At 58.7% G+C, this 22,985-nt stretch overlaps 5 protein-coding genes across 5 annotated transcripts; all 5 read left to right on the top strand.

Moving 5' to 3' along the window:
* Positions 1–939: 939 nt before the first annotated feature.
* LDBPK_310560 (ATP-binding cassette protein subfamily D, member 2, putative) lies at positions 940–3,465 on the top strand (the record flags this gene model as incomplete). Its single annotated transcript, XM_003863098.1, has 1 exon — positions 940–3,465. The coding sequence occupies one exon, from the start codon at positions 940–942 to the stop codon at positions 3,463–3,465; it is 2,526 nt and encodes an 841-aa protein (XP_003863146.1).
* A 3,253-nt stretch (positions 3,466–6,718) lies between these two features.
* On the top strand, positions 6,719–8,752 carry LDBPK_310550 (hypothetical protein, unknown function; the record flags this gene model as incomplete). The annotated part of the gene is made up of 1 exon (XM_003863097.1): positions 6,719–8,752. The coding sequence occupies one exon, from the start codon at positions 6,719–6,721 to the stop codon at positions 8,750–8,752; it is 2,034 nt and encodes a 677-aa protein (XP_003863145.1).
* A 5,684-nt stretch (positions 8,753–14,436) lies between these two features.
* LDBPK_310540 (hypothetical protein, conserved) lies at positions 14,437–16,317 on the top strand (the record flags this gene model as incomplete). The annotated part of the gene is made up of 1 exon (XM_003863096.1): positions 14,437–16,317. The coding sequence occupies one exon, from the start codon at positions 14,437–14,439 to the stop codon at positions 16,315–16,317; it is 1,881 nt and encodes a 626-aa protein (XP_003863144.1).
* A 692-nt stretch (positions 16,318–17,009) lies between these two features.
* LDBPK_310530 (hypothetical protein, conserved) lies at positions 17,010–18,821 on the top strand (the record flags this gene model as incomplete). The annotated part of the gene is made up of 1 exon (XM_003863095.1): positions 17,010–18,821. One exon carries the CDS (start codon positions 17,010–17,012, stop codon positions 18,819–18,821), a length of 1,812 nt encoding a protein of 603 aa, XP_003863143.1.
* Positions 18,822–19,964: 1,143 nt separating this feature from the next.
* On the top strand, positions 19,965–21,884 carry LDBPK_310520 (hypothetical protein, conserved; the record flags this gene model as incomplete). Its single annotated transcript, XM_003863094.1, has 1 exon — positions 19,965–21,884. The coding sequence occupies one exon, from the start codon at positions 19,965–19,967 to the stop codon at positions 21,882–21,884; it is 1,920 nt and encodes a 639-aa protein (XP_003863142.1).
* Positions 21,885–22,985: the final 1,101 nt, after the last annotated feature.

Below are 22,985 nucleotides of genomic sequence, written 5' to 3'. Positions count from 1 at the left end.
CATCTTCAGCCCCCCCCCCTTCCTACCTCCCTCTCTCCCTCTGTCTCTTCTCTCTCGCGCTGCATATGCTCGTTGCTTTTACACTTCTTAGTCCCGTCATTGCCTTGTGCGCTCCTTCGCGCTATGCCGTAATGTCGTGACAGAAGCAACTCTGGGGCGTCACTTGATGTGTAGCGAGGGAAGACAGCTGTGACACGTGCCCACGATGTGCTGAAGGAGAGGAAGGGGTGGTGGTGGTGGTGTAGCAACGGTGACGTTTACGCTGCCGAACACGCACAGAGGGAGAGGCACGTGCTGGTGGGACCTATTCTTCACAGATTGTGCACCCGCATCTGCCCTTGCCCATTTTCACTCGTTACTGTTTGTTCCTGCTGCGCTCTTCCACATTCGTGCAATCCCCCCTTTTGATACCCTCCTGCACACATTGCTCACGTCCCTCGGCCACTGCAGCGTCACTGCTTCTCAGCTTCCGTCGTCGGCTACCGCTCATGCTGCTAATCGCGGGGGTTAGCTCGCATTCCGGCCACCCCTTCTTCTGATCGTTGTTCTCGCGCCTTTCGGCGGTTGCGTCTGCCCCATTACGGCGTCGTCGCGCCAGCTGCTTATCGACCGTGCGGGGTGCGGCAGTCGGCTGTGCTGTGTACACATTCATGCACAAAAGGGTGGGGCTGACTTCTTTTAATCGCCATTCCTCAGTCGCCACGACTGACTTCCTGATACTCGCCGTATGCTTCTCGCTTCTGTTGCGTGCCTCTCACTCTCCCTCTTTCACCATCTCAGCCACACCCACTTACACGCATAGAAGCGGCTCACACGTTGGACTCACGAAATTCGAGGGCGGCGCATCAACACGTGCCACAGATGCGTAGTCATATCCCTGTTCTACTTCACCCCTTTCGCTTTTAATCTTTTTCATTTTTGAAGCTTGCCTTCGAGAAGATGGTCTCCTCTGAGGTGCTCGGTGAGTACGTGAGGGAGTACGCGGCGTCGCGGTTGCGGGACCCCGTCATGGCCAGCTGGGTGGGTGGCTCCCTCGCCTTTCTCGCGACCATGTACGCTACGTCAAGCGGACGGCAGCTCGCCAAGGCAATGCCACCGCCACCGTTGCGAGGCATTCAGGGCAGTATCGTGCGCGGCACTGCCGCGTCTGAGGTGCGAAAGGGGGGCGGCCTCACACTCGTGCCGCAATCGACGCCTCTGTCGCCGTCCTCTCCGGTGTCGCGCGCGACTACGTCCTCCGTTTTCATCTCTGCCTCCGCGGCGACCGCAGAGGCTTACAGCCAAGTCTTCAACCAGGAGGTGTCTGTGTTCAATCGCTTTATGCAGCTGCTGCGTGTGGCGATCCCCAACTGCCATGGGCGGGAGGCGCGGAGCATCTACATTCTCTTTGTGCTGATGATTGTGCGTGCCTACGTGTCGGTGCGCCTTGTGAATGTCAGCGGGTTGGTCAGCCGCACGGCAATCGAGGGCAACCTGCGACACGCCATCCGTGCACTGGCGTTATTTGCCGTCTCGTGTGTGCCGGCCACTCTGCTGAACGTGACGCTCGACTACTACTCGGAGCTGCTGGGACTGCACTGCCGCGACAACCTCGCCGCCTACTTCTCCGACCGTTACCTGAAGCGGCGCGTCTTCTTCCAGATGGCCGGTCTGCACGAGGTGGACCACGTGGACCAGCGCATTACCGAGGACGTGCGTAACTGGGCGCGTGTGTCGGCTTCTCTCTTCACCAGCATTCCGCGTCCGCTGATCGAGGCCATCACCTTCTCCTTCACATTGGCGCGGCAGACGGGGTGGAGGGGGACGCTGTTGACGTGGTCCTACTACCTGACCTTTGCTGTGTGGATATGCTGCTGCGCCCCCAACCTTGACTGGATGGTGCAGCAGCGCACGGAGAAGGAGGGTGCGGTGCGGAGAGCACACCAGAGATTGCTGGTCTACGCGGAGGAGATCACGCTCACGAAGGGGTTTCAGTTCCACGAGAAAGTGCTGCAGCGCCTCTTCAAGGCAGTTACGGACCAGTCGCGCTACGCCGCCTACGTGCGGTCGCGCTTCGACTTCACTGAGACCTTGCACAACAAGTACGGATCAGTGTTGCTGGGCTACGTTGTGTGTGCCATGGCTACCATGCATCAGAAGAACCAGACGACAACCGCCGAGACGGCAACCGCAGCGCTGACGTGTGCCTCGTACACCTTCAAGACACTCGCCACCGCGATTGGGAAATCTCTGTGGAACGTCAAGCTGGTGTTCGTCGTTGGCGGCTACACACGCCGACTGGCGCAGTTGCTTGCCGCGCTAGACCGCGCAGACGTGCTGGTAGAGATGCAGACGAGTTGCACCGCACAGTCCCCAATTGTGAGCCGCGCCTCTGGTGCCTTTCCGGTGCGCGGCAATGACGGGAAGGCCATGTCCAACTACGAGGACTCTTTCGGCCGCATCGTGCGCAGCGACCACATTGAGTTCGTCGACGTCCCGCTTGTGCTGCCCACCGGTGAGTGCCTCTGCAGCTCCATGTCATTTTACGTCAAGCCAGGGATGAACCTGCTCATTCTTGGTCGCAATGGGTGCGGCAAGTCCTCCACGTTTCGCCTTCTGGGTGAGCTGTGGCCGCTGCGGGGTGGCCGTATCGAGAAGCCGGAGGCGGAGCAGCTGTACTACGTTCCGCAGCGGCCGTACATGTACGATGGCACGCTCCTCGAGCAGGTCATCTATCCCCTCAAGAAGAAGGACCTCACTGTCGGCGAGGCCGAGCTGTACGGCTACCTGCAGATGGCGGGGCTGGACTACGTTTTCAGCAAGTTGAACATGTCGTGGGAGACGCGGCTGCCGTGGAGCGACGACTCCCTCTCGCTTGGCGAGCAGCAGCGTCTTGCCATGGCCCGCCTCTTCTTTCACCGTCCGCGTTTTGCCATTCTCGACGAGTGCAGCAGTCTTGTCGACCTCGACGTGGAACGGCAGATGTACGACCGCTGCGTCGAGCTCGGCATCACTGTCATCACGATTGCGCACCGCCGCAGCGTGTGGCAGTACCACAACTGGATTCTCTACTTTGATGGCAGCGGTGGCTACATGTTCTCACCCCTGCAGTACGAGACGGGTGCCTCGGCGTTGGTGCTGACGTGCGTGCGATCCGCCTCGGATGCGTCGCTGATCGGCACGGAGGTGCGCATTCCTATCACGGACCGCCTATGCAGCGAGGATGAGACGGTGACGGCAAAGAAGGAGCCGCCGCCGAAGCTCATTCAAACAGCACAGAAGGCAGAGGTACCGAAGTCACCGAGGGCAGAGACGGTCACAGAGAAGGTAGAGAGAGAAGAGAGGGCAAAGGCAAACGGAGACGGCGATGGTGTGCATGGGTCACACAGGCAGTCGCGACACAGGCGCTCGCGCAAACACCGCGCCTCAGACGGCAACAAGGCAGTTGGTTTCGAGACCCAAGCGGAGACTAGCGGAGGAGAATAGTTAAACTTTCGGGTTTCTTGTTTCGTGAGCACCGTGTTTTGATGAGGAAGCAATGCGCATAATGTTGAGGAGGTGCGGAGAGCAGCTGACTAAAAGGATGTCTGAGGAGAGGAACGGCGGACAGAGGGGAGCATTACAACACCATTTTTTTTTTCCGTACGTCGTGTGGGTACCGCCAGCTACGCCAAAGTCGCGAAGAAGCCCTCCTGCCGCTCCTTCTACTCTCGATCGGTAACGGTTCCTTCATAGAGGCCTTCCGTTCTTCCCTTCCTCTACCTTAGCAGGCGGCGCCTCCGTTTCAGCACTCGTGTGTGCGTGTTTGTATATGTGAGGGGGGGGGGTGCGTATGTGCGGTGCAAGAGGGCGCTGCTACCTTTGGGCTCTGCTTCATGCCTGCCTCTCTCCCTGTGTTGTGCGCTCTTTTCCTTTTGCGCCCCCATGCTTTTCCCTCTCTCTCGCTGTCATGTTGTGGGGCCCCGAACGTGGGTGCTCGTTCCTTGGGTTTTGTACATGTGAATCTCTTTTTTTCTCCAACCTCTTCCTCCTCCTCGTTCCCCCCTTTGTCAACGAGCGAGGGCGTTTGCGTCTACGTGTGCACGCCTTCGCCCACGTGCGACCATGCGCACAGCGCTAGAGAGTGCTCGCGTGCACACGTCCTTCCGTAGAGCGTTCCGCGGAGGGTGCTGAATTCGTTTGATTTGTCGTCCCCTGATTCCAGCCGATTGTATTTAGGAAGGACGACACAGTAACCCCGGTGGGGGCGCATGGCGGTGCCTTGCCCTAAAGATAAGCACGGCTCAGGAAACGCTCCCCTTCCGCATGTTATGCGCGCATTGCGCATGGACGGTTGTCTGACGAAAACAGGTGCCCAGCTCAACGATAGCGTCAACTTGTGCGCCGAACACGTGCCCAACGGCTGACGCATCCCTTCAACTCCGTCGCATTACATCATGTGCGTGCAGTTCCCTTGTACATCAGTGCGGCACCGGCTGCTTTGACAGCTCTCCAAGTCGTATGCTGCCGTTCTCCTTGCCCTTCCACTCTCCTGTTTCCTGTCTGCCCTCCGCCACTACTCACACCCACACCCGCCAACATACACACATGTGTGCACACACTAACACAAACAATGCGCAGGGGGTTCTCTTTTCGTTGCTGGTCACGCGGCACTCGGGCATTGACGTGCAGGCACTCGGGCGAGGGGCGTACCACAACTCCCTCATCGACTGCTCTTCCTGCACAAAAGAAAAGATTCTGCGTATTCGCCCTCTCTCTTTCTTAACCGACGTCTCTAGGACTCACTAATCGCTGGTGCTGCTTCCTTGTATCTATATTCTTTCCCTCACCTGCCACACGCACACACACACATACACACACAAAGGAGATCATAACTTGTGCACATAGCAGCAACAACGCAAACAAGGCGAAATAACATTAGACTCCTTCCCTCCCCTTCCCTGAGCACTTCCCACACTCCCTTTCGTTCCTTTTCTCTCCTTCCTCCTCCCCTTTCTCTAGTACGGGGACCTTGGCGCCCCGCTAACCCGTACGCATCTGCGGGTTGTTCATGGTCTTCCTTTTTTTTTTTTCGTCTATTTGCTTGGTTTCCTTTTGACGTTGGTTCACCTCTTTGGCTTCTTTTACTGCGCTGATCTGCTCTCTGCCCTCCCCACCACCACCAGCACCCTTTTCCCCCCTTTTGTGTGGATGCGTTACTCGGTGATTCCGATCCACCGGTGGACAATCTGTTGATGTTCATACACACACACACACACACAAACGAAAATACTAAAGAAACCGGGGACTGAAAAAGCAAAGAAAGGCGTCACGACTGTTGCGCGGTTACTTCGTGTACGTGTATTTCTTTCGCTTGTGCTGCTTACTGGTCCTGTATGTGTATGTATGTATGTGTGCGCCCTTCTGCCTCTCGCTTTCTGTTTTGCTTTATCGCATACCTTTCCATCTCTCCCTCTCTCCCCCTCCCTTCTTCTGCTTCGTCTGTGCTGCACGTTTTTGTGGTGCCCCTTCCGTATTCACTGTGGCTCGACGGCGACGACGGCGGCTAGGCCGACGATCACCATACCGGTGCGTGGGCACGCACACACATCCTCGTCGATAACCGCTCAGGCCGCTCGTTCGCTTCTCGACCGCCCTCCCACTGTGTCGGCTGCGTTTGCTGCTGCGACCCGGCGTGGCCCGTCCCACCGAGTGGCCGCGCATCCCCACGCACGCTTTGCATTCGACGGAATACCGAAGCGTCGCGGCGAGGCTCTCGGCGTTGCTGCGGGTTGTAGTGCGAGTAAGAAAAGCACCTTTTCTTGTTCATTTTTTTTTGTTCGTTTTGTGTGTCGTGGCGTGTTGGTTGCGGTGTGTGTGTGTGCGCGCGCGCCTCCTGTGTTTTGTTTGTGGACTCGGCGCTTCTGCATATTGCATTCCGCTACTCGCCCCTCTCCCGCACCTTTCTCCTGTGCGGTGTCTTATCGTCCCCTCGCGAGAACACGTTTTGTGTTTCCTCCGCCGTCTTTGTGGCCCCCGCTTGTTTTCTACGTGCGTGTGTGAGCCGCGGCGGCTCTTATCTTCGCCGCTGTACGTGTGAGTGTGCGTGCCTCTGTTGGAGTGCGTCATTTTCTTCCCCAAACTCTTCTCGTTCCCCCCTCTCTCCGGTGTCTTTCGTTCCGCAGTTGCCAAGCACATTTCGTTCAGCCGCCACGCGTTGTCGTGGCCGAGTTGTTCGTCTTTTTGGCGTTCTTCGTCGTCGTCTTTTGCAGGTGTTGACCCTCTGTCCGAGTTCGGTGTTGAAGCAACCGTGGCGCCGCCCTCCATCGCCACAGCTCTGCTCCACTCTGTCTTCCGAGTACCTCGCTCACCTTGTGAGGGTGTGAGTGTTTTGCTTGTTCTTATTTCTTATATATATTTCTTTGCCGCGCGAAGGGTTTCTTCGTCGCTGAGCCTACTTCTTTTCGCTCTCTTCGCTCAGCGCCACTCTCCCGGTATCTCTCTTCTCAAACCTATTAAAAGCGTTGTGTTCACTGGTTGCCCAGCACACGTAACATCCGTAACGAAAAGCAGGCGCGGTGGCACTTTCATCGGTTCAACCACCCGCCTCACTCCATCCCACCGCCCTCTGCGCCTTCTTTGCTCTGTGTGTGCGTGCGCGTGCGCGTTTTCGGATCGAAAACGAACATAGAAGTATACTAGCATCACGCGCACACGGCGCCGAGCAGTCCAACGCACACGCACACATACTCACATAACGATGGACCCGCCGGAGCACCACACCAACCGTGTGCCGACACTGTTTCAGCGCCCCTCCGGTGTATTCAACCGTCCGGTGGGCGTCTCACCCGCGCATAGCGCGCATTCGGTTTCGCCCGATCCGACTGCGATGTCACAGGACTCTCCGGCACGCATAGGCAGCTTTGCCACCACCTTTTTGGGCTCCAGTGGCACAAGCGTCGTCACGGTGCCCCCGGCACCACCGCAGCAGCAGAGCCCGCTGCAGCTCCGTTGCAACAGTGAGATGCGCTCCATCTGGTCGCCGCAACAGGTGTCACGAGTGCTTCAGGGCCTCCCGCTTGCGCACGCAGACTCGATAGCCGAAACGGAGCTACTGTCGAGGGGCTCCTGCTCAAAGAACGAGGAGGAGGCACGTGTCGAGGAACTGCTAGATGGTCCTGCATCACTCTCAGCGGACCTAGCTGAGCTTGCTGCCCCACCCGCGCCGCATGAGATGGAGTCGGCCACAGAGGAGGAGCCGCATGGGCTGAACTCGAATCCAGTCATCATCGACTCCTTCAGCGGCGGCGGCTGCACATCCTTTGCCCAACGTAGCTTTTTTGCCGAAGTGGCAGTGGAGATAGCGTCACCCACCACCGCAGCAAGGCCGGAGAAGCTGCGCCGCGGCAAGGGGTCGCTCTTTGCGAGCCCTAACACGCCGCTGAGCTTGCAGGGTGCTGCACTGCGCTCGATGCCGCTGGAGAGAAGCGCGGCAGCGAGCGGCTTCCACAGTGCGGTGGCGCTGGCCGTGACAAAGATGCACCTGCCACTCAGCCCGACAAGAGGCGTACCATCAACATCTGTGCCTACAGAGCCGCGCACATCGACGGGCGCCTCGCGCCAGTCGACTGCCGATACCGCTCACGTCAAGCTCCCCCCGCAGCCTCGACCACCCCAGCACACGCATCCACCCCCGCGATTCTGCGGTTCATCGTGCGGCTGGGATGCAGCGGCCACCTCCACACAGTCCTCGCGTGCCGCGTTTGGCGCCAAGCGGCTACCGCCGCTGGCGACATTTAAGGGAGTCGACCCCTCCGTCAGGACCTCCATTGCGGACATCTCGCTGCACGACCCCCGGCAGGTGGGCACTGCTCCTCAAGCACCCTACCGCGAGTCATCCGACAGCAGCGCATCGTCACCGGTGGCGCTGCACGCCGCCAACGAGTCCTCTCGCGTAATGTCTCCAAACGTTAGCAATCCCAGAACCGGTGCGACAAACGTGGGAGAGTCCTCCGCAGTACAGTCGCTGCCGCACGCGAGCAGGTTCGACTCCAGTGGCGTCTTTCCCTCCCTCGTATTGCCTAGCGCGTCGGTAGCCCTTCTGAGCTCACAGGAAGAGGTTCGGCCGTCTCCGTCTTCTTTGCATACTCCACTGACTGACCGCTCTTCGCGGCGCAACACGTCGTCAAGTTCGCCGAGGCCTTCGTTTATCACCCGCGCCAACTCCACCGCTTTATCGACCTCTGCATCCCCTCATTATCCGATTTCGCTAACCCCGCTGCACCCTCCCACTTCCGCGCCTGCCGCACAGCACTTCCCAGCCGGAGCGACTCGGGCACTGTGGAGCAGGCAACACGGTGTGCGATCCCCCCTGGAGGCCATTTGGCTGCGCAGCGAGGGCCTCTTGGCTCCCTCGGAGTCCATGTTGTCTGCCGAGGGGTGCAACAAGGTTGACAGCCCGATCTTGAACGCCGCCTCTCCCCCGCCTGCCGTTGCAGCACGTGATGCCGGTGCCCTTCTCGGATCTTCTTCGCAGCGGCAGTCGCAGCTCAATGTGCATGAGCTGTCGTCCTCTATGCTGTCGCACGAGATATCAACTGTGAGCAGTGGCGGCGGTGTGGTGCCGGGCAATGCTATGTCGTCGGCGGGGCCGCAACCAGCTGGGGAGCGGGAGCGGCGGTCTATGATGCAGCGAATCTTCCGGGAGCCCAAGAAGGGAGGGCAGAGAGTCTGGGTGAGCATCGTGGCGCCGGACTCACGTTCCTCGTCCGTTGACGCCAGCGAGAAATCGTAAAGCAGCAGCCATTGGAAGGAGCGAGAGGAAGGAGGGGGCGTTGTGAGGTGCTCGTTTCTTGTTTTTTTTTTCTGTTTTCGTTTTCGCGTGTGTGTGTTGAAGTACATTAGTGTGCCGTTCTCCGTGACCGCTATACAACATTGACGACCATTCGATGGCGTCGCCTCCGTAGAGCTCTCCGTTTCTTCTGCGCTTCTCTTCACTGACGCATATTTCTTTCTCTCCGCACCCCATATCATCAACTGGCGTGAAGCGGCTTAGAACAATGAAGGGGTTTGCTGGCTCTGACGGGTTGAGCTTGAGAAAGCATTATCATCATCAGCCGCAGTTGTACTTGGCTTGTGGCCGTTTTTCTTTATTTCTTGCGTTCACCAAGATGATGCCGATGCACTGCTCACAGCCACAGCATTGTCTCCTCCTCTTTACATTTATCCCTTCGTTTCTCGTTTCGTGACGTCCACACACGCGCACCCGTAGTCAAACACTTTCCAAACGTGCTCTCGTGTTGGTTCGCTGCTCCGTACTCTCCCTCTTTTTCGTTTACAGTGCAATCTCCTCCTCCTCCCCGCATATCTTCCTCTTCTCTGCATCTGCTCGAGTTTGCTCGTGCGTGTCTCTCTGTCTGTGCGTCTCCCCACGCGTGCCTCCTTGCTCCTCCAGCCCCCTTCCACCTCTATTTAATGAACGAAAGAGGGGGATCGGGTTGTGTCCGCTTGCCGTCCTCGCAAGGAAACGGACCCCCGAAAAAAGGAGCCGCATTTCGTTGAAACTGCACTGCTGCATGCGCCAGGGGTCCAAATCCCCGTGCTGGTGTATATGCGTGTGCTTCCTTGCAAATATAGTCGTGCCTGTCTTTCTGTCTATGCCTTTGGGCTGGCGCGTGCGGGAGAAGGCGGGCTTTTGTGTGATTGTTCATGAGCACGCACTTCTCCTTCCACCTCCTCCCCCTCCCACCTTTCGTGGTGCTTTCACCCCCCTCCCCACCACCACCATTGTCGGCATTTTTCCCTTTCTCTTTTCTCTGTTGGCTTTGTTTACACGCCTCTTGCGCCCTTGTCTTCTGTGTTGCTCTCCGCCTCTCCCGTTCCTCATCCTGCTCCGCGGCTCTTTCCTTCTTCGGAGGGTAGGGGGCGTTTACGCTCCCTGACCGGTCATCCCTTCCACCCCTCCCTCCCTTGAGTACGTGTGTGTGTGTGGGTGCGCCGCATCCTTTTTTCTTAGCGGAGCTCACGGGCTTCTCGGATGCGTGTTTCTGTCGTTATTCCGCTTCTTCTTTGTCGTATCACTTTCTCCTTTCCTCCGCGCAAGAGTGCGGGGGAGCCATCTGCGGCGTTTGAGTGTCGACGACTTTACCTAGCCGTGCTGCACAACGGAGCGAACTGGACGGCAGCCTTGTCGCATGGTAGTCAGATGTGTTTATGCATTCCTGATGGACGTACACAGCCGGTTGTCGTAGGTGTGTGTGCAATGCAGGCTCGCCGGGGCCGCACTGCGGGGACGTAAGTACGTGAGAGTTCCCAGGTTGTGGGATGGAGAGGAAGGGGGTGAGGTTGACGGCCAAGGCAACGGCAACTAAACATGCCTCTTGTCTTCGCCGCACTACCACTCTTCTGCGACCCGCTCTTTTTTTCGTAGACAATATTCTAGGAAGTGCTGCAATGATCGCACTCTCCACGCCCCACGCCCCTCGCACCGAGTTCTCTCCTCTCCGTCGCTATTTTTCCGCACCGCAATCCACCCGCTTATTCCGCCGTTCCCCCCCTTTTTCGTCTTTTTTTCCGTGCACGTGTGGCGACGCATCGCGCGCACTCTATTTTGATGGTTTCTAGTTTGTATCCCCCTCTCCTCCGTCCTTCCCTCATTTCTGCCCTCTTCTGCTCCGTATAAATAAATGTGTTTTCTTTTTTCCTTTTCGTTCCATCGTGTCACCGTCTCCAAACGCCTTGATACGTTGCCCTCCACACGTTTTGTGTGTGTGTTTGTGTGGAATGGCAGCAGCAGGAAGGACAAGATGGGGTTTGGTGATTTCTCCCCTTCTGCCACCAGCCAAGAAAATAAAATCTAACATAGCACAGGGCGGTGCCAAGCACGATCGTAAAAGGAGCTGCAGCTCGATCATAGCATCTTCCCTACTTCTCGTCTCTCATTTTTTGTGTCACTCATTGCCTCTGCTGTCTGGAGGTCGCGGTGAGTGGGGCGACGGGTATGGAGGACCCTCTCACACGTGCTGAGCTCACTTCAGTCTCTTCTGCGTCTTCATTTTTTTTTCGTTAATCCAACGGCTTCCGCTTATTCTGCCGTGCCTTGTCTGTCCTTTTCGTGCGTTGGGGCATGAACACGCAGACAGACAGACGGACACGTACGCAAGCATAGAAGGAACCCCTGGCACACACGAGTAAACGCGTCCCGTCGTCTTCGCGAGTACTCTTCCGTGCCTTCTCCCTCTTTTCACCCTCTACTCGTTGATAGAACTCTCCCTTTAGCGTTGATCTTACTGTGCACTTTTACGGACTACTGCTTGTCTTTGGTCTGTCTCTGCGTGTGTTTGTGTGTTTTGCATACGCACGTTTTACCATTGCGTCTTTTCTATGTTTTTCTTTTTTTCTTCGTCTTTTGTTTGAGTCTTCCTGTGCATCTCTCTCTCTGGTCCGACCCACCCCCTCCGACGCCGCTGCACTTTAAGGTCTAGCTTGTCTTTCGCAGCTCCTCCCTCCTTCCCCCCTTTCCCTCCCCCTTGTGTTCCTTTTCTTCCCCTTCTTTTTTTCCATTAAGCGTGCCCATTCTCTGCCGTACTGCACCCGCTCACTTCAGCTCTACCCCACGGTCCTGTCACAGGCTCGCGTCGCGTCTTGCGAAGCAGCGGCAGACACGCGGTACAGCCATCCGCCGACCCAGGCCTCCGAGCACGGCCTCTGGCCCAAACTCCACCCGCCCACCCGCCTCGCAGGTCGCCGCGCAGCCTCCCCCATCATTGCCGGTCACCACGCGGTGCAATCCTCCTCAGGCTGGCTCAGGGACCCCACACCAGTAGACAGCGAGGGCTCCCGGTGGGTGGGTAGCATATGCTCGGGTCGCACGGACGCTTCACCCGCCATATGGGTGGCACAAGCGTGCTCACAGCTGCAGGCCGCTCCGACGCCACACCATCCGTGACCTGGCAACCGACATCGTCAGTAGCGATGCATCGGTCTCACCTCCTCACATCGTAGGCACCTGACTCTACCACTATCAGAGTTGGTTCAGCATTCATCAGGGGATAGGGGGAGGCGGACTGCCTGGCTCCTTCCCACGCCGAGTGGAGGTGCTGGACCCTGAAATGCCGCACACACGGAGGGTGTCCCCCCTTTTCTGGGCACGGTCTCAGCGAACCAAAGAATTGCGCTTGCCGTTTTCGTTTCTACTCCACGGCCGTCAGTTGTGAGCACTCTCTCCGCTAGTCTAGTCGTTTCAAAGGCTTTCGCTTCTCCCTTGTACCAGTGCGCGTGTCTTCGTTCGTCTACAGCTCTCCCGCATCTTCTCCGCCCACCCCTATGTGTGGTACCTCATGACGCGGGCGTCTTTCTTCTGTTGCTCAAAGGGCCCGCTGCTGAGCCGGAGAAGCTGGCCAACCTGCTTTCTCTGCAGTGAGACAAGAAGCGAAAAACAAGTGGTAGTGCTTCGTTTACATTCGTGCGGCATGCACACTCTCAGAGAGAGAGGATAAAGCTTGGGCGTGTACGTGCACACATGCACGTCTACAGACATACAGTCAAACCACTTCTTACTGCTTGTTGTCCCCGCTTGCAGTCAACTGCTTCCATTTATGTTTCTCTCGGCCCCTCTGAGGTGCGCAGACACTGATGTGCCTTTCTCCATCCAGAACCAACACCCTCATCAAGAATGCACGCGGCGACAGTGCGTCCACCCTCTGTGCTTCCCTTTTTTTGTTGTTCATCCGGTATTCTCTTTGAGTGGGGCCTTGAATCGTTCATGAGTGAGGCTGGAAGCGTCCTACCTGCGCTCTTCTTCCTCTTGGTGCCCTTGTCGGATGTTGCTTCAAATTCATGCAAACCGTTGTGCGTTCATTGTCGAGAGTTTCTCTGTCCTTCATTCTTTTCTGTAGCTTCACCCCTCTCTCTTGTCCCGCTGGCCTCCACCTTTACTAAAGTGGTTAGTGGTGCGTTGACGAAGTGCAGAGAAGTAGCGGCTGTGTGCGCGTGCTTGTCGATGTGCTTGCGCGATCTACCACCTTCCATTTTCTACGCGACCTTGTTTTTTCTTTTTTTTTTTGCGTTTGCAGTGCCACTCAGTGCTTTCGTGAGACCCGATGCGGGTGGGTGGGGCCCTGATGGTGCGCCTGTGTTTGTGTGTCTGCAAGCAGGCGTACCTTCGTATGTGCAGGCAGATGCGCGCGCATGTGGCGAGAGACACGTGACGCGACGCCAGTCACTTGTGTGCGTGCGAGTATGCGCGAGAGCGCCAGGCCCGTTTTTGTGTCTTCTTGCGTTTCTGCTTATCCCTAATGCTGCACGGCGGCGAGTGGGCTCATGTCGACTACTAAATCCCATCACCTTTGCTTTCCTCTTGAGGTTTCAGTGGCCACGCCGTCGGCCATTTTGTCCGTGGTGGTTCTTCGTGGTTTGTGTGCCCGAATGCCGGGGTGAAGCTCAGCTGACCACGCTCCGCCTTCACAATCGATTGCATTTGCCTGCAAACCGGGATCGGTCCCAGCTCAGTGTGCTACACGGCTGCTGCCGCCCTCACGAGGCCGCGCAGGGCTCGGAAACATGTGGACGTTCTTCTCTTGCTTGTGCGTGGTTTATGTTTTTGCTTTGTTACTAACGTGCCCTACCGCGTCTTGTGCGAGAGCTTGCCGAAGAGTTTGCCGGAGAGCGTGTTTATACCCCCCTCATCGTGTGCCACTTAGTTCGGTCTCTCCCACCGGCCAAGATGGCCGGTGCTTCGCCACGAAAGGCACTGCCGCGAAGTGGAATTGCAGCCTCATGGGGAGCAGAAGAAGCATGCGTGGCTGCCGCAGAAGCGGAAAAAAAGATGCGCTGCGCGAACCATCCGCCTGCTCTCCCCCTTCCTCCTCCTCCCCGTTTTGCGGAAGAAATGAGGCTCGCATACTTCCTCTGCATGCGGAGCCGTTCTTGTGGCCAACTCTTTTCTTCATGCTCTTCCCCCTTCTGCGAGCGTTACGATAAGCGATGATCGAGGGACAGCAATTGCTTCATCGGGCGAGCACAGTACCAGACAGCTATCCTACACTGTGACTCATGCACTGAATGCTTTGAGTAGTACAATGAAAATAAAAAGGAGAACATGCTACATGACGGCGCTGGAAGGACCGGAGGGGAGGCCTCCATCGGCACTGTCGACTGGCGGCTGCCGTGCTGAGGGCCCTAGATATGCCAAGAACGTCCCTCACTAACATACAGCCTATCAGCACTACGTCTTCAGCGACGCGCCAGAGTCTGGCGCGGCGCACTCAGCGAACGTTTGTGCGAGGAGGTGCGCGGAGGCGAAGGGGCTTTGCACACGTCGCACGATCGCGCCCCGCAAGCGCATCAGCTTCGTTGTATAGTTCATTTTTCCCGCTTTTCCGTCTCTCTGCGCCGTCTCTAGTTGTTAGCGTCGCCGCACCCAACTAGAGAGCGGAGCTCGAAGGCGTCTGCGCGGCATGTTTGCTTCTCTGTGCCTTCATGCATGTCGCTCTTCTTTATCCTCTCTCATGTTCCTTTCCGTTCTTGACATGCTCCCCTTCTTTCGTCCCTCACCACGCTCCCCAACCCTTTACATCTACGCAGTGCATTCCGGAACGAAGGCAGGCTCTCACGGTGAGCCTGAGGCGTGTTATCCTCCCTGTGGTACGCTTTCGGACGCCGTCGATGTCTCTCGCAGCAGAGCAAACAGAGGCAGGCGCCCCTGCACGCAAGGCATCGAAGGTGGAGCCGCCGACGCGCAACCCGGATCCGCACTTCTGCAGCTACTATGTGACGCGCAAGCACAGATTCTGCCGCACCGAGTGCAGGCCTGGATCGCTATACTGCTGCACACACGACATCGCGGAAACAGGTGCATCTCCCTCCACTACACCACAAGCAGAGAAAGATGCGACATCATCACCGTCGGACGTTGCTGGCTTCAGGGGGGATATGCGAGTCCCTTGCCCCATCAACTCCAATCACACCGTCTACGCGTCGCGGCTTGAGAGACACGTTAAGGTGTGTCCGGACCTGCGCTACGTGACACACCAGCTGCCCTACTTTAGCAATGACAAACACGCGAATCGTGGAGCCGTGTTTGTTTCGAGTGCGTGCAATGCACCTCCAGGAGGGGAGAGCCAGCGGTGCACCCATCGCGATTTCTCTGCAGAGGGTCTGGCAGCTCTTATTCGCAAGGTGCATGAATGCTACGACTCATGTATCGCCCCTGACTTAGTCGTCTTGCGGCAACCGTCGAGGGACCGTGATGCAGCTTCAGGAGAGGTGGGTGACACGACGACGTCGCAGGCTACGACGTCCTGTCGCGGTTCTGCGCCCGTAGCCTGTGAAGAGATTGCGTCGCTGAAGCACGGGCCGCAGTACATGGGGCTAATTCGCTGCCTAAGCGATGTGGTTCGGCAGGCTCAGGACACCGACTCGATCCTCGTGGGCCGCTGCAGCAGCCACTGCGCACCAATTCACGTAGATGGTTTCTTGGAGTTCGGCGCCGGCAAGGGTGGCCTCTCCGCGGCGTTGCAGCAGCTCATTGTTCAGCGCCTCCAAGGCATTGACTGCACCACCACCTCTGTCAGTGAAGACGCGGAGGCAGGGACGGTTCCTCCGAGCCAGCGTGAAGCAACCGCGGAGACTTCACCCTTGACGCCATCAACACCGCAGTCGTCGTGGAGGTCGGGCTTTCTTGCGGAGGTAGCACAGCGGCCGCCGCTCGTGGTACTCGATATGAACGGCTTCCGGCGTAAGAGCGACGCGCGGGTGCGGCACTCTGCTGTTCCTTTGCAGCGCCTTCGCATCAACATCAAGGACGTGGACTTGACTCGAGCTTTTCTCTCTGAGATTCGCCCAGTGCCGAGCGGGGAGGGGGAGACGGCTGCAGCTGCGGTGCCGAGTGCCATCCCGCGACCCTTGGAGAACTGGGCTGTGCTCGGCAAACACCTTTGCGGCGCTTGCACAGACTTCGCGTTGTCCTGCCTCACAGAAAGCCCCTTACTCACATCGCAGGCGCAGGTGCGGCTGCCCATTGTGGTGATAGCGACCTGCTGCCACCACCGGTGCGAGCTCAAACATGTGAACCCACCCGAGCGAGTGGAAGTGTCACCTGCGCCGCTTGTGCTACCCGGCACCTCCTTCACCTGGTCCGAGCAGGAGTTTGCGGCGCTGGCCAGCATGTCCTCGTGGGCAGTGTGCGGCGACTTTGTCGACGAGGAGAGGCGCGCGGTGGGGCGTAAATGCAAGCGCATCATTGACCAGCTTCGCGTGCACTTTCTGCGTTACCTCGGCTACGTGGCTTTCCAATGCCAGTACACGACACGCGACGTGACGGAGGAGAATGTCTGTATTGTAGCCTTTCACGCTTCATGAGGGAGGAGTGGAAGGGGGCAGAGGTCGACGTGTTTGTCGCGTCTGGCTAACGGTAGCGTCTGGGCGTGCGTGTTGGCGTGTGCGACCGTCTTCCCCATCGAACGCCGACTCGGCTATGTTTTCTTCCGGTTTTGTTTACCGCCGCTGCTGGGGCACGGTGAGCGAAAGGCGAGACGGAGCTGTCCACCGTCCACCTCGCCTCTTTCGGCACCGCTCTTGACGCCCTAATGGAGAAGCCGAGCAGCCGCAAAAAAAGTGAAGATGCAGACGCGTGTGTTCGTGCAGCACTGGCTGACATGACCCAACCGCCGACACGCGTCCTTTGCGATTCCGACCTGAGCAGACGGAGTGATAAAGGAGCGCGTCCTTCTGTGCCTTGCGTAGCGCACAGATGTTGCTCTTACCGTTCTCGGCCACGTGCCAGCACTGGCAGCGGCGCTTCCCTCATTTTTTTTTTGGAGCCTCGCACCCACTTCCACCGTGTTTTCACCTGCTCTTACATACACCCAGCGAATCAACGTCCGCCTTCAACGTTTGCGCAGTCGGCGCCTTCTTGCGCTACACTGTGCGGAGCCTCACCAACACGGCGCCGGCACCTGTCCAAGTGCTCGGATCGTGGCGCATCTCTGTGCTCCCCTCCTACTCTCTCTTTGTGTTTCCTCTCGTGTGCGCAGCCGCAGAGGCTTGAGCGCATGTTCCTGATTAGCTGGTGTCTTGCGAACTGGAAACTTGTAGCTGCCGCTTTAGTCGCTATCGTATTCTTATCCCGCCGCGTCACGGCCTTGCCGCAACAGGAAGCACCGCCGGTGATGGAACAGCCAACAGCAGAGCCAGCCGAGGCAGACGGCCCAGCGCGTGGCCCAGCGCCACCGCCGCCCTCTGGGCGACCGGCGCCAAATGCACCAGGCGCCTCCCCACCGGCAATCGGTGACAGTGGAGAGACGCCAGCTCAGGGGGAGACGCTCGACCCCATCTTTGAGGAGATCACGAGCCTCTTCGCTAGCCGCAATCCCAAGCACGCCTTGCAAGGCTTGTCGGACGGCCTTCGGAATGCCGCCACAGGTGTTGGGCTTGGCCTGGCCGGCGTCGTGGCTGGCACTTATGGTGGCGCCAAGGAGGGCGGGCTGGGCGGAATGGCAAAGGGCTTTGGGGCTGGCGTGGCAGGCTTTGTTGGGTTGACCGGCTACGGCGCGTACGCCGGGGTGCGGCAGATCGTGCGTGGCGTCGGCAACACCCGCAGTGCTGTGAGCGAGGTGAGCAAGGGCGAGGCGTACTGGGACAGCAACGCGCAGGCGTGGGTTCGGGTGAACCTCGCCTGCGACTTCGAAAGGCTGCCACCGACAGACGAGGACTTGCTCGGCGAAGCGCGCAAGGCGTACGAGAAGGCAAAGAAGGACGGCACACTTCCCACGACGCTACCAGCCATGACGCCGAACGACTCGGCAGAGGGTGGGGAGGCTTCTGCAAGCAGTGCTACCACGGGTGCGGGAGCTGCTTCATTGCCGCAAGGGACGGACACGGGAGAGACGAAGCATGCGGCGGCAGAGCCGGTCAACTACTACGCCTTCCTAGGTGTGGAGTCAACAGCAACGTCGAGCGAGATACGAAAGGCTTACACTCGTAAGGCGCTAGAGATGCACCCCGACAAGAACCCCAATGACCCAAACGCCACCATCAAGTTCCAGGAGCTGAACAAGATCTACAACGTGCTCAGCCACGAGGACACCCGCGCGACGTACGACCAATACGGCACCGTCGATCCGATGAATGTGCCGGAGATGACGGGGAACCCGATGAAGGAGTTACTGGGGGCCGCCTTCCTGGAAGCGTTGGTGGGACCGCTGCACTTCTTCCTCGTCTTTGAGGGGGGCGTGCTTTTTACGGCAGAGATGCAACGCGAGCTGCATGCTCGTCGCCGGCTGCGTGTCGCAAAGAACCTGATCTCGTGGCTCGACAATGACGTATCTGGTTTTGAGTCTGCCCAGCTTGCGCTGCGCGACGCTGTCTCCACCGCCCTCGGCCCTGTTTTCGTATCCTACGTGGCGGAGGAGTACCACCTGGCCTCGCGCCAGCAGCTCCACGGAAGTAGCTGGAAACGAGAGATGGACAGCTGGTACTCATCGTGGGCCACGTCAGCGTCTTCGCTGTGGCACTGGACCACCATGGGTGCGCGCACCGCCCGACGGGCCTTTGTGGACAAAAACCTGGGCGAGGAAGACATCCTGCGCGTGCTGGCGGTGGCCAATGAGCGTGACGTACGGCAAATTGTGCTGCAGGCGTGCCGGCTTGTACTGTTTGACATGAGCGTAACTCCTGCGCAGCGCCAGCAGCGCGCGATGCGCCTGGAGGATCTGAGCGTGATGGCCATGAAAGAGGTTGCCCTCGAGGTGGCGTCGCGCGAGCGCATCGGCGCCTCGGAAGCCACCGCCGCTGCCGCGGAGAAAGGGGCGACTACCAAGACACCCGCCGACACCTCCAGCGTCACAGCCCCGCCGCTCTCTTAGCTCGCTTTCACCGCTCCTCACTTGCATGAGGACTCTCGCTGCAGCTGACGCATTGCGTGAATTGAGGTGTTACCCTGCTGGGGCTGTGGTGTGCGTCGCTTGTGGTGCGGCGCGCCGGTATGCTAGCACACGCGCGCATTCGACAAGAATTATTGGACGTTGTCTATTCTTCTTTCCTCTTAACAAAGCAGCACAACCGAAGCATCGCTCACTTCCCCAGAGGGCGTCCGCCAACTCCTTTGCTCTCTCGCGATGTGCCTTCGCCGTTCACCTCCATGCAGAGATGCAGAAAAGGCGAGTGGGGGTGGCGGCTGCGTCAGGCAACGGTTTGCTATCGACGGTCTCTTGCAGAGGGCGCAGAAGGTTAGGGCGTCCCCTTCACCGCTCGCTCTCATGATGCCATGATACATGCACCGAGCCAGTGGTGCCCCCCCCCCGGCCTCTTCGTCAGCCCACTCTGAGTGTCGGCAGACGATTTCGTGCCCTCATCACTGGCTGTGACACCCCTATCATTTCGCCTCTCCCCTTTACACGCCTCCCTCCCTCCATCACGTCTCCAACGCTCTCTCTTGCACTTCTTCTCGCATCCACCCCGCCCCTCACGTGCCCCGGCAGTATTCGTGTGCGCGGGCCCATACATATGGTCACCTGCCTCCTTCTCTTGATTTTGTTTTCTTTTCGATCCTCTCGTTTCGCTCCTGCGTCTTGTGCGCGGCCGTCGCTGTGCCCGCGTGCCTCACTCGCCATCTTTTCACCTCCCCCACCTCCTCATCGTTTGCTTCTCCTCTGTGGAGTGGGGGAGCCTCACCGCGCTCCCCCCACCACCCCCACCACCCCCTCCTCCCGTCTCTCTCGCTCTCTCTCTTAAGTACACACGCCTCGACACATTCGACTGCCGCCCTCGCTCTTTTGTTTCGTGGCGTTGCTGCACATTCCTGCACCCCACATCCGCTACAAGGCGGCGTGTCTCTGCAGGAGCCGTCTACTCCTCCTATGCCGTTGGACGACCAAAGGCTTCTCTGACATCTCTTTCACCGCGGCAGAAGAGAGAGAGAGGTGCGCACGTAGTTCTGCGTGTGCGGGCTGCTACGCGGATCTGTGAGCGTGAGCTGTGCAAACTAGCAAAGTCGAAGCGCCGCAGAGATGCCCGGCTCCGGTAGCGCCGACCCGAAGAGCAGGCCGGAGATGTGTAGGTCCCCTAACATGGAGGCTGCGAAGACGACAGCCTCATCCAGTGAGGCGCCGACTACCAACTCCGCGACAGCGGCGACAAGGGGAAGTCGTCGCGCTCAAGGCTGGCACTTGGCTGTAGGCGGTGGTGCCCCTCCCGGTACCGCCGGTGCCAATCACTCCGCGTTGGATGCCAAGATGCTGGGAAGTAGTGGTGCGAACAGCGGCATCGCTCTTAGATCCTCCGTGCAGTTTAGCAAAGATACTCGGTACAGCCAGAACAGCCCTAGCGTGCCGCGGGTGTTTCACGGCGCCGCGAGCGATGAAGCGGCCGACTTTCGTCAGAACATGGCCGACTTCCTGACGGTGATGTATGGCGACAAGACGGCCAGCGGCGTCGTGGGGATAGATGAAAAAAGTGTTGGCGCGCCACACGCCAAAGGAAAGGCGTTCGTTGCTGAGTCGGGCATCCCTGCTGCGCTGCTGGCAGCCGAAAGCGGGCCACTGCCGCGCGTGAGCTCCTCGGGTGGGGTGTCCCCGGGAAGCAAAGGCCCGCTCGTGAAGGGCCTCACTGCGAACAGCCGCCGCCACTCGCAAGGCGACCACATCGATACGCTCGTGGAGTCACTGGTGCGTGCCTACAGCCGCCGGACGACGTCAGCGCGCGGCGAGTTTCAAGGCACCACCGGGCCAGACGACGATAGGCCTATCACATACAACGTTGCCCGCCAGACCAACTACTGCCGTACACAGGCGTCCCCACGACTGAGCCGTGGCAACGGAGTCGGCGCCGGCAGCGGACACAATCACGAGGTTTCAGTGTTTGTGAGCCAGGCGATGGGCAACATCCTCAGCCCCGGCGGCATTCGAGGCCAAGGGGCCGTGTCGAATCGCTCTATCCTGTCCTCTCTTGGGCTGGACAGGAACCTCTTCAACTTGATGCCCTTCCAGACACGGAGCAACCTGGAGAATGTCACTGAAGAGGACTCCGACACGTTGTTGGAGCCGGTGTACGTGGGCAAGCAGGCGATGTTTCGCTCAGTGGGCACGCGACCCAACATCAGCGACATCTCCGTCAGCAAGTCCATGCGAGGGGTGATGTCGTCAGCGCCGCGTGAGTGTGGCAAGAACGGGCACCGCAACACCACCCAAGTGCCACTGCGTGGTGACAGCGGTGGCCCTCGACGATCCAGCGGGGGCACTGTGCCGTTGTGGCAGAGGCAGGGACTAGGGAGGAGCAAACAGAGCCTTGACAGCGTTGAAGTGATGGACAAGAGCAGAGTGAATCAGCGAGGCGGCAGCGGCGCGGGCGGTAGCACGAAGAATAGGAACGCTACACTCTCTATGTCCCTTGACTCTAAGGCGCTCGGCAAGGCTGGCGGTGCGGACGAGGAGGATGACAGCTGGAGCGATGAGCCCGCCGGCATCCTGGCGACCAAGGTGATGGAGGGTGAGAGCCCTGCAATCGTCTCGTCTGCCCGAAGCCTCTTGGACTACTGCAAGACACGTGCTGACGTCACGCTGCAGAAGGCGCTAGGGGCACTGCAAGACGAGGAGCAGCTGAAGCGTGACGTCGTGATCGCCGTCGAGCACCAGTTGTGCGTGTACATCCATTCTCTGGAACGTGCGGAAAGGCCGAAGAAGGGCGGAGGGGCTGCGGGTATCAGCGATCGGAGAAAGGGGAGCGGAGAGAAATCCGCCAACTCGAATCTAGCAGCCGAACGTGAGGAGGTCACCAGCGGAGAAGCAGGCGCAGGCGGGTATCCGAGTAATTGTGACACTATCAACAGCGAGGTCGCCCCTCTCACCGGGAACGTCATGGACTTCTTACAAGAAAGCACTGCCGGGGCCAACCGCTCGAAGTCTCTGAAGTCTGCCTCGATGAAAATGTGAGTGAGCTGCGCTTTTGCTCGTGCGTGCGCGCGGTGTCCGCTCCTCAGGTGTGGATTACCCCGTAAGTGTGTATAAGAGGCACTTCCGAGTCGGCTTTTCTTATCCACTCTCTAGCTCTCTCCGTAGGTGGTGCCTTCGTCGTGGCAGATGCCCCTTTCATACCTCCCACCACCACCGGTGCTTCGAAACGCCCCATCCTTCCCCTCCTCACCGCTCCCCTCAAGGGGATTTGCGGCGAGAGCAACCTGTTTATGCTTTCCTTTTCCTCTCGTACTTCGTTAATTTCTTGTTTGCTCGTTGCTCTCCCGGCCCGCCCCCCTCCCCGCTCCGCACGCTCTGCTCGCCTGTCCTTCGTGTGCCCGTCTGTTTTTTTTTTCTTGGTCGGACCGCATCTCTGTTCCATGCCTATTCATGCTTGTTTTACACCTCCGCCGCGCATGTCTGGTGTACCTGCGCGGCAACGTTTTTTTTTTTTTGCCTTTTTTTTTGGAATTGTGGCGGTAGCGGAGGTACTGGTGGCGGTTGTGGCACCTCCGCTACTTCCTTCATCCTCCTTCATCCTCATGCCACCTTCATCGTGCAAAAAGCCCTTTGCCCTTTCTACGTATCCATTTATACAGGAGCAGCTATACAACGAACGCGCATGTGGAACGCACACGCACAAACTCTTTCTCTGTATTTTGCTTTACGAGGCGCCTGGGTGTCTGCGCCTGTGCGTGGACTCTCCTCTCGGGCTTGGCCTGCCGCGCTGGCATGGTGTGGGTCTCGCCGTTCTGTTTGGTTGTCACTCTTCTTTGTTGCTCCCCTCATGACCGGGAGGGTGGTGGTGGACACCTCAGCGTAGTATCAGGGTGCAGTACTCCCACCCTTAGTGTCGGCAGACAAGTCTGGCCTGGCGCCTTACCGGGGAGACTAGTGGTTATGGTCAGGCGTGTACCAGCCCACTGCGCATCCTGTCGGCTACTCGGCAACTATAGCAGGCTATGGGTACGTTGAGCGCAGACGCATGCTCATGCGTGGGTTTCTTCCGCCTGTGTGACACCCACTCGTGTGAGAGGCGTGCGGATTCAGAAGAAGGTGGAGCGCCCCTGCGGCCACAGA

The sequence above is a fragment of the Leishmania donovani genome, chromosome 31 (assembly GCF_000227135.1).
Source record: "Leishmania donovani BPK282A1 complete genome, chromosome 31".
In the NCBI taxonomy this organism is placed as follows: domain Eukaryota; phylum Euglenozoa; class Kinetoplastea; order Trypanosomatida; family Trypanosomatidae; genus Leishmania; species Leishmania donovani.
This window is presented reverse-complemented; position numbering and strand designations above follow the sequence as displayed.